This window comes from Polistes dominula, unplaced genomic scaffold, assembly GCF_049000335.1.
Source record: "Polistes dominula isolate Pdom_NZ unplaced genomic scaffold, Pdom_raw_medaka contig_73, whole genome shotgun sequence".
In the NCBI taxonomy this organism is placed as follows: Eukaryota; Metazoa; Arthropoda; class Insecta; order Hymenoptera; family Vespidae; genus Polistes; species Polistes dominula.
This window is the reverse complement of record NW_028300951.1, coordinates 7,365,626-7,383,183: the sequence shown is the minus strand read 5'-3', so window position 1 is coordinate 7,383,183 and position 17,558 is coordinate 7,365,626. Positions and strand designations below refer to the sequence as shown.

Here is a 17,558-nt window from a genome sequence, read left to right as displayed (position 1 = left end):
AATGAAACGAACTTGTTCTACTTCCAAATAATAATGGTATTCATTACCTTTTTTTTTTGTTCATTCGTTCTCTCATAATCGTTTCTATACTTGGAAGTATAAGGAACAATGGAGAAATTGCATCGTATATATGGTGAAAGAACAAAAAATTATGTGTATATATATATATAGAAAGAAATGAAGCATACTTTTTCTTATATGATAATAATTCTTTTTTTTCTTTCTTTCCTAAAGAGAGATTAGAAATTTAATGATGAAAGAATAATCAAAAAAAAAAAAAAAATGAAAAAAAAAATGTTAAGAAAATACTTGTGTGTAATAATTCAAATGTAAAAAGACTTTTTGAATTGTAGTAAACAAATTAGAATATTATGAAGAATTATGCTACTTACATTCTTCATGTATTATTTCTTTTGATGTTCTCGTATACGGATTTGTCGTAAATTAAATGGAATAAAATTAATCTGTGGAATGTTCGTAGACCTTGTAGATTTCTAACCGCGTGCATTATTATTTTCATGACTAAAGGAAAGACCTTTTTACCTTTTTTTTATTTTTTTCTTATTTAGATATATAAGAGTTTATAAGAGAAAGAAATCTGATACAAATTGTGTGTCACGATTGGTTACTTGTCAGATACTTTTTTCTTTTTAGAAGTAATTTCATTAAATAAACTTTTCATTAACTAAATTATTTATAATACATACATTTCTAAGAAAATCATTTATGGACTCTTCACCTTTCCCCACATCTGACCACGGCATTTTTAATAAATAACATTTTATATAAAATAGTTTGAGATCTTTTAAAGAACATTTTATCGGTATATCATTGGTTAATAATTAATGTTTAAATATTCACATATTTTTTAACTAGTAAATTATTATTGTAATAAATTATATTTTGTAGCAATGGTGTAGCAGTTAAAAAAAAGTTTACAAATTAATTAACATTTTTAAATATTGCGAATTGCTTAATATTAATTATTAGATAACCTAATAATATAATATAAATGAAAAATTATTATAATAAATTAATAAACAGTAATGACCCAATTATCCTAAAAACCAAAAAGAAAGACAATATACGTAAAATAAAATATAAAAATATTCAAAATCATTTTAACATTAATTATTATTATTATTATTATTATTATTATTATTATTATTATTATTATTATTATTATTATTATAATGATAAATGAATATACAGTATATGGGTCAAACTGATAAAACAATTGGCTAATAATTTTCATTTATTAAATTAAAAAAATGTATGAAATATGGAAATATATTGATAAATAATTGTATAATAGAATTATTAATTAATTTAATAGATAATTTGATAATATCAAAACATGTAGTATATTGAATAGATAGTAATTCTTTCTCGAGAGACCTACCAAACTTTCCATATGTTCGTAACGGTCCCAGCTACCAATCGGCACAGTATGCTAACCGACTATCTAAGTACTGTTACCTGTTCCATCTCGCAAAACGCATACACACGTGGAACGTGCTGGAAAACAAAGCAAATCTTTTCATATGTGACTATCCTACCGACATCGATTTTTTAAACAAATATTGTTTAACAGAACAAATATTCACGGGCGAGAGCAAAATAAAACAAAAATAAACCTACATCAAAAATTATTCGTTTAATCCCCATCATAATATCACGCGATTAATATAAAATATTATAATCTTACGAGTATAGTATAGAATTTTTTTTTTTTTTTATACAAGTATAAATTATTAAAACACATTTGTCTCGTTTTCTTTCTCATCGCAGTTCTTGTTTTGATATTGTTAATGGCCGTTAATTTAGTTTCTTTCTTTCTTTTATCAACTATAATTAGAATCGGACATAGTTTAGCGAATAGTTTTTCTAAGAACTGGTAATATTATTCAGTTGTTTTGAAAATGTATCTATGTGTATGTTTAAGTAATCGTAAGATGTAGCGCGGATGTGCATCAAAGTGGCTCATGAACCGAGTACACCATGCATGCAAATTAGTTACCAAGTCCTCATTTTTTATCTTTACCGTTTTTCTATTTATTCGTAAACATTTACTTTATTTTATTTATTTTATTCTATTTTATATTATATTATTTTATTTTATTATTTTATTCATTCGAAATTTTATAAAATTCGAAATAAATACGCGAATACTTAATAAAATAAAATGAAATAAAATAAAAGATCGTAAATTATTTATTTGATCTAAAATTTTGTTTTTTTTTTCTTTTATTTATTCCTACCTTTCGATCGAACAAATATCAGCTTGCAAATAAATGAATAAAATTAAATCTTTTGAAAAAAAAAAATGTAAAATATTTTAGTATCTTTGTTTTATCGTTTTCTTTTTTTGAAGAAGAAGATATTCGAAAAAGATCTTAAATAATTTAAAAAACAAAAAAAAATAAATAAATATCGAGATAACAATATCGATCGTTGTTCCAATTGGTTTCGCTCCGTCGACGTTCGCTTTTCTCTCGAGAATGTCCGGCAAATCGAGATATCGAACAGGTTTAAAAAAATTCTCTCGACAAATTCGAGTGTCTTGTTTATACTACTGTGTAAGGTAGGCGCCGCCTGTCGAATTCAACGATGCGAAACATTTATTTTCACGCCAGCTAACGTTTTCCGAATCGATGGAGAATCGATTGTCACTCTTCTTCCTTTTTCTTATTCTTATTTCTTATGTTAAGTAGAACGGAGGATCTTGAAGACAGAAATCGAGAAAAACGATTTGATCGAATGTGTTTTTATTTTTATTTTTCGCCAATAATAATAATAATAATAGTTTATAATATAATATAACAGTTTAATAATAAAATGTTTATCCAATTATTTTTATTTGTATAACTTCGCGAACAAGTTATATTTTTTATTGTTTCGTTATGTGTAATAATAATTATTCTTATAACTTCATGAAGACGTTTAAGTAAATTTACATTAGAATTAATTACCGATAAGTGTCTATTTTATGCTTAGATACAATTTCACTTAATTTCTCCACCTGCAATTTCCTTTTTGCTTTATATCTATCTATATATATACATATATATTTCTTTTTTAATTTTTCCCTAAAGCTTGTGTAATACTTAAAACCTAAATTAAACGCACTTATCTCGTACGAGACGGATTGGAAAGTGGTAGAACGAATTAACCGATAGAAAGCGTTCAATAATTTTATAACACAGTTTATCTTTTCAAAAATATACGATGCATATATATATATATATATATATATATATATATATATATATTGATGTATTAAATATTTACCAAACAAAAAAAAGAGGAAAATAAGCAAGAAGAAAAAGAATATGATAATTTGAATCAGCAATGTAATAAATTAGAACATACGAATATAATTAAATTCGCATGCAAAATCACGATTGACCTAATCCAAGACTTGTATCATTTATTTTTCTTACTTTTACATTCTTGTAACATTTCGTAAGCATTATTGTGAAGAAGGTGACGTTCATTTCGTATTTCACAATATAGTAGGACATTAATTACACAATCACGAAAAACATGTGAATTTTGTAATATGAAAGAATTAACACGTGAACAATTTTTATTTCGGCAATGTTTTCCAAATTTGATTAGATTGACATTTTAAAACTCGTCAGTATTATTTCATCATAGCATTCTTTTAAGATATATAAATTATGTTTAAAAATAATATAATTTAGATAAGATAAAGGTATATTCTCATAATGCAACGTCTTGTTCTAATTCTAATAAGAATATTCAAATCATTGGGAATATAACTTTCTCTTAAAATTAGATAACATTGGGTTTAATATTATTAGCATGATTTTCTTTTATATAATTTTATACACATATATTATATATTATATATTTATAAAAATTTAATATGATTTAATAATTTATAAATGAATAAAATAATATTTAAGAAAGCACACACACAAAATAATAATAATAAGAATAATTTAACAACTAACACTTAGTCAGAATATTTTTCTTATATTTTATCTTTTAGTTAATATAAAATAAAATTACAAATACGCATAATTGGAATTATTAATATGTAATATATTTAATTGTAAAATAGATTGAACATGTAGACATTACTATCGAAAGTAATCATTAAACACTTTTTATTATATTCTTCCTGAATGAACGGAAAGTAAACCGGTTTATCATATGATATTATGAAAATAAGATTGGACATAATAAAAAAAAAAAAAAGAATAAAAGAAAGAAAAAAATTGGAATGTTACAGAAAAAAATATAATATAAATTTATTAATGTATGCAGAACTAAATGACTTCCTTTGGATAAACTATAGTACCATACATTTATATGTATACGACAAAAGAGGATATTGCGAGGTAGTGAACACGAAATATCATTCCTCGTGTTAAATCTTTCATTCATTTTTGTTGTTGTTCCACATATCTCTCTTTCTTTCGTCATTCGTGTGTGTGAGAAATTTTACACCGATACCTTTTAACTTCTAATTACTATAAATATGCTCTTATATTCTTATTTGTCATAGAAAATTACTTTAAAGTTATTACAATAATAACGAATATAATATATTTTATTATAATAATATAATAAATTATACAATAATAATAAAATATATTATATTATATATATATATATATATATATATATATATATATATATATATAATATAATAATAATAAAATTTTAATAATAATAATTAATATAACGAAATAAAATTTTTTGTTAATGATAATAAATAATAATATAAAAAAATAAATATTAGAATTAAGTATATTGTCAAGGGGAACGAACATGTAGGGGGGGCCTTCGGGTTAAACACCCTAAAGGGGTATACCTGAAAAATAAACTTCTTCTTCTTATAAAAAAATAAATAATTAAAAATAATTAATACTTTTAACTTGTAAATAAATATATAATTATTTATTATTATCCATTAAAAATGTGATTATTTAAAATTATTTATTAAAAAAGTGTTAGGCTCAAAACTTTTCAACCCTGTTCGTGGTACAGTTAAAATTCTTTTTGTCTATTTTTTTTATTTTTTTTATTGAAAATATTCGGAACAGTATTTAGAAATATCGTTGTTGTTGATTCAGTTTTCATATATTTAATTTTTAAAAAGGAAGAGAAAGAAAGAGAGAGAGTGAGAAAAGTAGGTGTGGGAAGTAAAGAAGGTTAATTATAGTTAAAAAAAAAAAAAAAAAAAGTTGTCAAGTTAAGGATGTAACTAGTATTCTTCAAGTGAGCCGGAACTTTTAAACTTCACACCATAGATTAAGATCGTACGTATTCATGTTACGCATACAATTGTTTTATTCCGGTGAAACGTTTCTTCCGGTTATATAAATCTATTTATTTCTCTCTTTAAATTATTTTAGTATTTTCTTTTTTTTTTTTATACCAGTCAAAGATACATAATTCACGCGTATGGGTTGATAGTAAATGCGTGAACTCGTAATGAGTTCTTTTACTTCTGATAATTATTATATAATCGCTAATTATACATAAATTATGTAACAATTCGATATGTTGAATGCTCGTTGAAAAAGATTACGATCGAGATCGATCTATCGAATCAAGTAGATCAATTTTGAATTAAAATTTCTTCTATTAGTTTCTAATTTTAGCTTGTTATTTATTTATTTATTTATTTATTTATTTATTTATTTATTTATTTATTTTTCTGATCCATACGAGAATCAATTAGTGTAACAATTATTTTTAATTTGTTTTATAATACAATTTCTTTTAGATCAATTTGTATGATATATAATTTATAAAATTACGATTGCAATAATATAATATTTGGATTGTTAATATATTTTATTAATCGTTGAATCGCGATTGAAAATTTACGATTGAATTTTGTGTGGGCCGCCATTTTTATATTAGATTGTATTTTGTTTTTTCTTCTTTTTTTTCTTATTTTATTTAAATTACACTTTAATCTTTATTTAATTTATTTCTATAAATTATTAATCTTCGTAGGATTTATTCTATCAATCGATCAGTAAATATAATTATTTAACTTATGCTTTTGCATCCATCGGTATTTGCAATTAAGTTCCTAGTCGTCTGAGGACGGAAGGTAAAAAGCGGTACCGGAAATGAGAGCTCCGACTCTCAAGTAACTCAGTTTCCATTGGTTTTATCAAGATGTAGGCTAGCATTAGGTCATAGCAAGAAATTTTAACGCCATTTCTTTTTCTTTACATGCGTGATCTATAAACAATAATATTCGAATTTATTAACAAACAAACAAAATTTCTAAAATTTCCAACTTACAATTTTGCGATATTACGGTTTTCTTTTTTTGTCTCATTGTTGAGATTGTTTGATGTAATTTGCTATTATTGGTGCAACGTTTGTTAAACATTTTTCAAATCATTTTTTTAAATATTATCTTCAATAAATTTATAAAATTTAATAATATGAACAATATAGAAACTAACTCTTGATCGATTATTATTAAAATATACAGGATATATTTTTAGATACGAGTTATTTCCTTTCAATATCGTAATGAAAGTAAAATGCGTATTGCGAATATGATTTCGATTCATTTTCTTATAAATATAATAACTATTTTGTGATCCGGAACAAAAGAAAGTTTATATTACGGGTTAAAAAAGTTGTACGCAATCAAAGAAAAAGCGAGAGTGTTCGAAATTCAAAATTACAATAATAATAATAATAATAACAATAATAATACTATTTCTTTTAAAGAAAAAATATTTGTCTTTAATTTTGAAATAAAATTATATTTGAAAAAAAGAGTATCATGTTTATTAGAAATATTGAATAAAAGACAATGTCGTTGGACATATTGGGAACGTGTGTGCATATCAAAAACGTTCTTGGTGGTAATAATAAATTAATAAAAATAACATTCCTTTACTTTCAACGTTCACTTTTGCGGTTGATCAGCCGTAAATACTATGCGAGAAACGTGACCACAAAACGCAACCCTGGCCACGAGGGGGCGAGTACAACACCTTTCTAAACAAGATCTAGAAAATTTTCTATTCTAGCGAATGAAAAGTTAGAAGAATCTTATAGAAAGGAAATTTTAACCACTAAAAAGGCTACGATTACACCGGACGAGAAAAAGTTCAAGGTTCGATGGCCGATCTGTTTACTAATTTATTTTGATTTTATTATTACTTTAACAATTATTGTTCAACATAAAATTTATTATTTCATATTAATGATAATTCAATATCATCAATTCTGCTTCTTTTTGTTAGTTTTTTTTTTCAATACTTTTTTATTATTGAAAAAGATGCAATTAATATAAAAATTGTTACTAGTATTATATATGATACAGTAATGTTCAACTATTTGATATATGATTTGTTACATTGTTATGTGATATAAATTAAGTGAGTGTAACGTGTACAGGTGTCTTCGACCCAATGACGTGAAACTTTCACTAACACGATCGGTTGTTATATCTTCTTGTTCATCACACCATAAATTGAGATTAAGATCATAGTTTTGGTCGATTTTTTATTTATTGGTTGTTTGTTATTATGCATTAGATTATACGAAAAACTAATGCCAATTAATATTTTGTATAAATTATATAAATTCTTTTTTATTTTTTAACTCTCCATCGGTAAGGTAGATTTTATGAGATCACCCCCCTGGGGGTTGATTTCTTTTACTGTTACAGTTATTTAAAAAAAAATCTAACAAAATTCACACTGGTACTCTTTAGGGTCCTTAAAATATTATTTAACACTAGATATACCAGACCAGTCTCTGGCAATTTTATTTCAAAATTTCTACTTCATGTAACATTTGAGTTCTGTAAATAATTAAGCGTTTTGTTATTTAAAAATAGCTATAAATCCATTTATTTATTAAAATTATTATTGTTAAACATTTTTTATTATTTTTAAGAGTAAATAAAGACTGGAAGCCTCAAAAAGCATTTTGTTTATACACCAGTCATTTTGACTAGTGTGGTAGAAATAGGTATACTGAAAATGGTGGTAAAATCTAGTGTTAATAATTTATTTTGTTATTTACGATTTTAAATGAAAAATAAACATATATCATTGATCTTTAAAAAGACTCACGTTATCAGTGGGGGATTTAAAAATCGGTACACACACACAAATTAATATTTTGTTGGTTTTTTTTTTTTTAATCAATACGAACTTTTCAAACAATTCGACATTTTAATTATTCGTCTCAAGACTGTTTATTTAAACAATTAAATCTTTAAAATGATTGATCTTAATAAAATAATATGAGTATCGCGTTCTAGTTTTTTCTTTTTTTTTTAAACGAGAAAAAATAAATAGAAGAAATTATTTATTTATATATATATATATATATATTAATGTAAGAAACGAAGCGGAAGAACAGTAACACGGTCTGATGATCGTACGAATATCTCGGACAAACGGACCACTTATCTATCGCCATGCTCGTTGAACGTTTCACGTGCAAATCTTCATAGATTTCACCGTGATGATAGTCATAGGCATATTCTCAGCTGATCGTTAATCTTAATACTTCGTTTTGTATCATACAAATTTACTTTTATATATGTATACAAAAAAAAATAGAACATGAATTTTAAAAGATATGTTATCGTTTCGAGATCCCTTAAAAGAAAAAGAAAAAAAAGTAAAAAAACGAATTAGGAACACTTTATTTCAATCTTTGCTAATTTTTCAATTATTACTCGATAATTAATTCATGTCTTTTTTTTTTCATTTTTTTTTTTTTAACATCTTTCAAATTTCCATCTATATTTGTAAACATTTAACCTTTTGCACTGGACATTTTTTTTTTCATTCATATTACCAACGACTCAAAGCATTTTCAATAGAAAAATCATATTCACGTATTATAAGTAAATGATGTATGCGTATTAACCCTTTACCCTTGAGTACAAAGGGTTAATAATCTTCTAATTATTTTGAATAAAGATTTCATCATATATATTTTTCATTATTTTTTCGTTTAACGTTTTATGTTCTTCTCTTATCACGAATTAAATGTGTTTGAACGATACAATTTATTGATTTTTATCGAAACGCAATTGAATTCAGATGAAATTGGGTATAGATAATTAATTTTGTTCTTTTTGTTTTCTTTTTTTATTGCAAAAAATAGAATGAAGTGATGATTTCTGTGGTATGTACGTGTATTAAGTTAGATTCTTTGAAAGGAAAGATCGCATAGACTATAGAACGTTGGTACTGTCCCGTAGCATGGTTCAAGGACGGACGGTATAGACCGAAGACGATAGCCACAAGATTCATGCGTGGGTGCATTAACCCTACGAAGTTCACGGCAAAATAGATGGAATGCCAATGTATAATACTTCTTCTTCATAGTTATTTCTTTTTTATTTTTATTTTTATATAAATAAAATTATGTATATATAACAACATTAGATCAATTTAAATCAAACTTTTAAGCGAACTGTTTTATATTTTTCATATTTTTGAATTTGATTAAACATTATTATTATTATTATTATCTAAAGGTATTAAATTAATAATTATGATAAAAAGTTTTGTAATTAATTTCAAATGCATTTTTTTTTTATTTACTCACTCATATTGTTTCTTCTTTTAAATATCTTCAAAGTTATGTTAAACACATTAATCTTCTTATATAATATTTTTTTGATGCTTCTTCACAAATGTTTTCTTTAATCCATGATGAGATCAATGATTAATGATGATTATCTTATATCAACAATTAGAACGATTGTGATTAAGATTAAGGTTCGCATTCAGTGGAACTAGCATAGCGAAACCTTTGATCTTCAACGAACTGCATCCACATTGATGATAATCATACGATTGAATTTCCGTAATATGTAAAAAAAAAAACAACTAATCGTGAATGATAGTTCGTTGTACACCTGTCCTATTGCACACCTGTTCACTAAAAGTATTTAATTCTTGTTTTTCTTCTTCTTGTTGTTGTTATTTAAACTCACATTGAATAAACACGACACAAATTTTAAGTATTTTTTCATTAATATTTATTGTAAAAAAAAATACATAACAAGAAGATGAAAAGAAGAAGACGAAGAACAAGACAAAAAAAAAGCAAACAAACAAACAAAAAATGAAAATAATAAAAAGAAAAATGGAGACTGACCCCCCCAGGTTACCACAACACACCGTTAACTTCTCCTTTCGAACTCACATCGGCGTCGAGGTTTTGTACTCGACTGCGACAAGTCTTCTGAGGAAGACTCTGACCAGCCCCCCTAGAATCCTGTCTCCTGCCTGAACGAACTAACTGTTGGAGTAGGGTTGTGTCTAAAAGGTAGGCATGGTGTGTAGTAGAGGTGGATATACACCTTTCCAAAGGAAATTCTTTCTTCTTCTATCTTTCGAGTTATACCTGCGTGTGTAATATCGTTCCGCAAAGAAAAAGCGGAAACACCTTGAACGGATCCATACATTATTAACCCCCTTTTTTTTCAATTAATTTTATTTGATTGTCTTTTTTCTTCTACACACCTAAATTCTTGTATATTTCGTCAAATATACAAGAACGTATATTGCATTTTTATATTAACCTTTTGAGTGCTATAGACGCATATATGCGTTTGATAAAAATTACTAACTTTATCGTTCAAAGTGTATACGTGTTTGTTGATATTCATATAAAATAATTGAATATTTATATTAATCAATTAAATTATATTCGGAAACAAAAATTACAATTATTACATATAATTTATTATTATAATCTGGTTAATAATAAATTATTCTTCCTTCAAAACATTTTAGGTAAAAGTATTCAGCACTCAAAAGGTTAAACCCCTTATTTGATTCTTTTATTTTTTATTTTTTATACAACAAAAATTCTTGTATAATTTTTTCAAATTACATCTGCACGTGTAATATTCTTCTTATAGAAAACAAAGAGAAACAGATCATCAAAAGTTTATTAGCCTTCCAATTGATTTTAATTTGTTTTTTTTTCTTCTTTTTATATATATATATATAATTATATATAAATATATAAATATAATACTATATTTATATATTTACTATATATACTATATAAATATTATACTATTTGTAATAGTAAAAAATGAGTGAAACTAACGTAAGTTATATAAATAATGGAATATTAAAATTAATGAAAATAATAGTGAGAATTTGATTAATCTTTATCTTTTAATGTTTCATAAAAGAAGAAGTTAAGAGAAGAAAGTAAGAATAAGAATAAGAATTTTTTTCCCATTGAAATAATATTATTACATCAAGAAAGAGATAATCTTTTTTTCTTACATTGTGCTTACATTAAAAATGAACATTCGATCTGATAAACTACGCGATATGTTTTACATCGTGGTAATAAAATTATGTTTATGTAATTGTACAACGTAAGTATAATTTACAGGAAAAAAATATTCGTAAAATTTATAAAATCGATACTTTTTAACAAACGAAGTATCCGACCAGACGAGAAAACCAGTTTAACCGTTATAACTTTTGTCTCGTTCGAATCAACTTTGATGCTTCGGTCATCTTGTGATTAAAAAGAAAAAAGAAAAAACTATTAGAGAAAACTCGTTTCATATTGTTCACCGAATTGTTGTATTCTTGTTTATAAATAACAAACAAACAAAAAAAAAGAAGAACTGTAAAATCTCAACGTGTAGTAATTCTTACAATTTTTATTCTTTTAGAATTGCTCCTGGTTTTCCAGACTCCGTTAGAACTTGTTTGTTACATCAAAAGTTACAGGTACATTAGGTTTGATTTTTTAAAAATTATTTTACAAGAATTTATTTGTAAATATTATTTGATTATTATAGATGATGAATTGTTGCATCGAAAGAAAGAAAGCTAGAGAAAATTCGATTAATAAATCACAGAGTGTAGAATACGAAGACTTTGAAACAGGTATAGTAATATAATATAATATATGTACAGTTAAAAAAAGTAAACAGATAAAGACAATAATTATTATATTGAAATGTATTGGAAAATAATATAATATATATTATTACTATTAATATACATTTGTTGTAGAATCAGAGGAGGAAGAATTTTTTGAATGTACAAGCGAAGTATTAGAAAATGCAGGAACGAATGCACAAATAAAAGCAAAACATTTATTATGGAATAAACCAGCTGGAAGATCCGCGAAACATTCATCATTGAGGTATAATTAATAATTAAATATAATAAATATCAATCATATTAATTAAATGAATATTTGATTATCAATAAATTTAAAACACGTGATATGATATATATTGAATATTTGTAGACTATTACAAACAGGTGATCCTCTTTATTTACCTGTAACGCAAGATCCTGTTCCAAAAACGGAAGACCAATTGGAAGAAGACGCTCAAGTAATGATGCAGCTGGGAACCGACAAAAATGCGTCGGAAATGCGAGCTCGTATGATGAGCGCTTCGTTGCTTTCCGACATGGAATCTTTTAAAGTATGTAAATCATATTATTTAAATAACAGGTGTTAACAAAATATACTAAAAGTTGAATGAAAAAGAATTTTAATGAATATTTCATTCGTTATAATATTATAATAATAATTTATTTTTATTTTAATTAAATAGGCTGCTAATCCAGGTGCAATATTAGAAGACTTCATTAGATGGTATTCTCCTCGTGATTGGATTGAAGATAAGGGAACCAATGAATGGGGTCAACCAAATGGTCAGTTAATATATTTTAAATATTTAGAATAAATATTATTTTTATACAAGATTTAAACGAATATTTAAACAACGAATCTAAATTAGAGAGAATTTAAATTACTATTACTAATGATTGATTAATAATTATACGATTAAATAGAAATAAATAAAATATATACTTTGTAGGTCATCTCTCACCAAGAATGTTAATTCCTGAGAATGCATGGTCAACGACCTGGGCCTCAGCCCAACCTGTACCAGCTCATCGTCAAAAACGATTATTCGATGACACGAGAGAAGCTGAAAAAGTTCTTCACTTTCTAAGCTCCAGAAGACTCGGCCAAGTCGCCAGACTTCTTTTACCATCATTAACGCACGCCGCGCTTTATACTTTGAATTTACAAAAACAAGAGGCCTTGCCTAATTTACCGGACGTTGCACAAAGTATATTAAACAAGTTGCAATACGTTACCAAACCGCTTCATCAAAAATTACAGCTCTACGAGGTAAACTTTCGTTATTCAAAAGTTAATTATATTTGTTTGTATTTTATTTTTGTATTAATAATGCATATTGGAGATTGTTTATTTTTTTTCTCTCTTTTTTTTTTTTTTTTAGGAAATAACACGCGATATCGAAGGCGTAGAAGCTTTAGTCGCGCAGGTCAACTCATTGCAATTGAAATTAGGGGGAAGCGATGATTCTAAAGAATTTACATCATTTTTAATAGAATTAATGAGAGGAAAGGAAGTTGCTGTACCTGATGGATCAAGAGGAAATATTGGGGCTCGTATAATGTCAATGTTTCGAGATGCTCAGAAAGTAAGACATGGATAGTTTAGCGTTTTTTTTTATTTAACAAAAAGAAACGCATTATGACAAATAAAATCAATTGAAATTGTCGTTGTAGGCTGCGCATATGATGACCACGGTAGGTACAAGTCATGAAGCGGATACAAATGGAGATGGCAAATACAAAACATTCCCAGAACCATCCTGGAAAGAATTTATTTTACGAGCTATCACTCCTAGACCTTCGGTGGTTTCATCGTTACAACCTCAAAGGATGTACGCGTGCCTCCATCGAGATTCCATTCGTTTAGCTGGCTCATTTTCAGAGGACACTGTATTTATATAATTCATGATGATTGAAAAGGTAAATTTAATCGTAGGTTTCGATATGTACGGATTGTAATTCACGGATTGTACAAGATTTTTCTAATGCTTAACTACGAATTATATTTCTTTTCTTTTTTTTTTGTATTTCTCTTTCTTTTTTCTACAACTACCAATCTTTTTAATGCGTGTATATATTTTTAAGAAAAGCACAGTTATTTACAATGTTTCTTCCTACAATTATGTTTATATTATTTTTCGATACAAAATGTTACATATTTTTTCTTTTCTTCTTCTTATTATTATTTCATAAAAAAATAATTAATATAATAAATAATGATGCCAAAGGTTAAATATTTATATAATTATTAAATAATTATTATATTTATTCCAATGGAGAAAATACTTTATTATCAAATGCTGGTGTACCGAAAATGTATTTTGATACGATATCGTTAATTTCTTCCAGAGCTAATTGAGCATGCAGACGTAAGACTGGATCTTTATCGGTGTCTCTTAAATGTATTAAAACACGATGTAGGTCACACAAATCTCTGCCAAGCTCGGTCAAAGCATCTTTCTCTAAGCCACGAAGTAACAAAGTGATGACTAAAACCGCCGCTCTACGACATTCGGGTATTTTGTCCGTCGTTATGATACATTTAATGCAGAAGATTACCTACAAATGTTATATATATTATTTCCAATGATTTATATATTTTAACAATGTTTTTGTTAAATAATAAAAATGTATTTTATTTACCTCTATTAAAACATTTCCAAGATGGAAGCCTAATACTTTACAAAGTTCTCCAAGACAAGAAAGACTCGATGCACGTATTAATGGATCTGGATCACGTACACCGCATAAAAATCCATTAACAAGTATATTCTTATATGTGTAAGCTATCTTACCTGGAAATGTTACATTAATAAGATAATTTATGTTAACATTTTGTTATTTTTGTTTATAGGATTATTCTGACACAGTTTAACTTGAAAAATTTTAAACACAGTGTATAAATTTTCTCACCTAATCCTCTTGTCGTTCTTACAAGTATTTCACCAAGTTTTATTCTACTTTGTACAGAAATATCACAAGTTGCAATACGTTGAGGCATACATATGTACTCTTCAACCAATATTACTATTACCTCTTTAGGATACATTACAGCCAAAGCGCACATACCATTTATCGCGGCAAGATAAATGAACGAATCTTCGTGTTTCAAATTTTCCTGTGTTTATTAGATCAAAAGTATGTAAATATATATATATATATATATATATTAATTATAAGGGATAAAAAAGAATAGAGATAATGAACTCACTTGAAACAAACGTAAGATAATAGATTTTCTAAAAACAGCAATTGGATCTTTTATTTCAATTAATTTCGTCAACGTTATAATCCCATGAGCACGTACTGGAAGTAATGGATCTGACAAATCTTTAATAGCTTCTTCAAATTTATTAAATCTTTCATTATCTACAGATAAATCGTCATAAAATGTTTGATTAGATTCTTCTTTACATTCGATGAGCTGAATTATTTCTTTTATCAACACTACCAATTGCATTGTAGAATCGTTAATTCGTTGTTTTAGATATTTTGCAAATGATTCGAAATGCGTTCGATTTAACGTTTTACCTTCGGAACTTATAATCATTTTGATTAACATCAAACTGATGTAAATAACTTCGTGATCGTCGCTTTCATTATTATTTTGTTTTTGAATTATGTTCTCGTCGAATAAAGATTTAATAAAATTCAACAACGGTTCAGGATTTTTCAGTTGCGCTTTTTGAACAACAGATTTGGTAGCCAAATTCGATAGGAGTTTAATAGTAACTAATCGTTTTTCTGCACGTTCCATTACATCATACAATGTTTCTAGTACATTACCACAAATCAATTTATTAGAATTGGATAATAATTTTAATAAATAAGAGAATAAATTAGTAATAAGTACTTCATCGAGGGATATTAAATCAAACAAACTATCAGCTAGTTCTTCGTATGGTAAATTCTTCTCAATTCCCATAATTTCAACTCCACCATTGGATCCAAAGTTTACGGATATGAGTTTACCAAAATTTTTGTTCGTATCGTATCCAAGAAACGCAGAAAAAAGATCATTTTCCAAATCATTTTCATGAAGAAGTATCAGTAATAATTGCCTCACTTTGTTTCTTAACAAGCAAGCACTGGATCTTACTTTGTTATGAATGGAAAATAATGGAATAGCTATAATTGACATAAGCTTGATAGGCAAAGTTTTAAATTGCATTTCACTTGATGTGAAACAAGTCATAAGATTTTGTATACATGTGTTTAATTCACTTTCAGGTACTTTGTGATCCACATTTGCAATTAATAACGGTCTCATTATAACGTCAATAATATTTTCTTTGCAAATATTAGGGCTATTTTCGTAAAGAGCTACTATACAATTGTTAGCTATTATCCAGTAATTATTGACATTTTTTAACGTTAAAAAATTTAGGAGCTGGAAATAAATAAACATATTTGTTGTATTAGATAAAAATGATTAATTAGTTAATAATTTAAATAAATATTTTAATAATATACCTGTGGACATATGGCTTCGTAATACTTATTTTTATCGTTTCCATGTGGTGTAGCAATCAACCTAGTGATTATATCCAGCTTTTTCCAATCAGTTCCCAAATCTAACATTGTGTCATCGCACAATGTATTAATCAATGACAACACTCCATTAGGTTGTTGAATTTTATGTATTAAATGTTGTATAGTTATTTTACGAATCCACGAGGGTGCTTCTTTATTTCCAAGAATTACCATTAATTCCTTCATAATTATATACTGTGGACAATTATCGAATAAACGTTTTAATTCAGACAAAAATTGTTTCTGATCATATTTTAATTTTTCGTACAAATCAACGGTCATCACAAATTCTTTCTCGTTCGTTTCCTTTTCTTGTTTCAAAGGTAATTCTTCTTCTTTAGGCTTTTGTAAAGGAGCATACGATAATTGCAACAATGCTGCGATTAATGAACCAATGTGAGAAAGAACGGCTGGTCGTAAAAAACTTCGATTGTAATATTCAATAAGAGAATGGCTCGACAAACATAATCTCTCATATTTTTGTAAAATAGTTGTCTTCTCTTCGCTTAATTTCAATGCTCTTGGACATAACTTTTTCATATCAACACCAATTCCAGGTAACAAGCATTGTATTATTCCTATCGATACTATTAACTCTATTGCTGTTTTAAATAATTTATATCTTTTAACATTAATGTAATCATTAGTTTCTTCTATTATTTCAACCTGTTTTAGTACATGCGTGATTATTTGAATATAGTGGTACCTGTAATATTAAAAGATTGTTTATTATTAATTCAATAAAATTATATAAAAAAGATAATACGTGCATACAAAACCTTATATCAGAATTACTATTTGGACATTTATTTTCACCAAATATTGCATATTTATCATCTTCTGATAAATGAGCAAGCGTCTTGCTCACAATTTCTTCTAATTTATTTTCAAAATCATTAACTTCTATAAAAAAGAAAATATAATTGTACATATAGTTTAAATATAAATTTAATAAAAGAAACGCAATAATATACTTACCAGTTTTACCTTCTGTTAATGTATATAATATCTGCAGGTATTTAAGTTGGTCTGATGTTTCCATTATTTTATTAAATATAATAAAATTATTATATTTTTGAGAGACAAACAATAACACCAAAAACAGAAATGAAT

The 17,558-nt window shown here is 26.1% G+C and overlaps 3 protein-coding genes across 4 annotated transcripts in view; 1 reads left to right on the top strand and 2 right to left on the bottom strand.

Annotated features, from left to right (window-relative positions):
* The window catches only part of haf (leucine-rich repeat and fibronectin type-III domain-containing protein hattifattener), a 20,103-nt gene extending 8,415 nt beyond the window's left edge, over positions 1 to 11,688 (bottom strand). The window contains exon 1 of the mRNA XM_015326103.2: positions 9,592 to 11,688. Within this exon, the coding sequence (XP_015181589.1) occupies positions 9,592 to 9,595 (4 nt within the window). The 5' untranslated portion in view covers positions 9,596 to 11,688. The remainder of the gene's footprint in view (positions 1 to 9,591) is intronic.
* Rab3GAP1 (RAB3 GTPase activating protein subunit 1) overlaps positions 1 to 14,582 on the top strand; it is a 25,098-nt gene extending 10,516 nt beyond the window's left edge. The window contains exons 7-15 of one of the 2 annotated variants that reach the window (XM_015326102.2): positions 11,696 to 11,753; positions 11,825 to 11,912; positions 12,048 to 12,174; positions 12,283 to 12,463; positions 12,596 to 12,695; positions 12,863 to 13,182; positions 13,295 to 13,498; positions 13,587 to 13,832; positions 14,262 to 14,582. In XM_015326102.2, coding sequence (XP_015181588.1) covers positions 11,696 to 11,753; positions 11,825 to 11,912; positions 12,048 to 12,174; positions 12,283 to 12,463; positions 12,596 to 12,695; positions 12,863 to 13,182; positions 13,295 to 13,498; positions 13,587 to 13,814 — 1,306 coding nt within the window. In that variant the 3' untranslated portion in view covers positions 13,815 to 13,832; positions 14,262 to 14,582. Of the gene's footprint in view, positions 1 to 11,695; positions 11,754 to 11,824; positions 11,913 to 12,041; positions 12,175 to 12,282; positions 12,464 to 12,595; positions 12,696 to 12,862; positions 13,183 to 13,294; positions 13,499 to 13,586; positions 13,833 to 14,261 lie in introns of both variants that reach the window. The other variant, XM_015326101.2, reaches the window with a different exon arrangement.
* Positions 13,919 to 17,558, bottom strand: Tango6 (transport and golgi organization 6). Its single transcript, XM_015326100.2, has 7 exons — positions 17,424 to 17,558; positions 17,225 to 17,348; positions 16,386 to 17,151; positions 15,124 to 16,302; positions 14,826 to 15,030; positions 14,556 to 14,707; positions 13,919 to 14,471 (listed from the first exon to the last, which is right to left on the bottom strand). Exons 1-7 carry the CDS (start codon positions 17,485 to 17,487, stop codon positions 14,178 to 14,180), a joined length of 2,784 nt encoding a protein of 927 aa, XP_015181586.1. The 5' UTR covers positions 17,488 to 17,558; the 3' UTR covers positions 13,919 to 14,177.

Bases quoted from the DNA above. Each gene is read 5' to 3' on its own strand.
- Tango6 (XM_015326100.2), bottom strand. From the start codon at position 17,487: ATGGAAACATCAGACCAACTTAAATACCTGCAGATATTATATACATTA. The intron at 17,349-17,423 runs GTAAGTATATTA...TCTTTTTTATAG, and splicing joins ATTAACAGAAGGTAAAACTG to AAGTTAATGATTTTGAAAAT. The intron at 14,472-14,555 runs GTAAATAAAATA...TAACATTTGTAG, and splicing joins TTGGAAATGTTTTAATAGAG to GTAATCTTCTGCATTAAATG.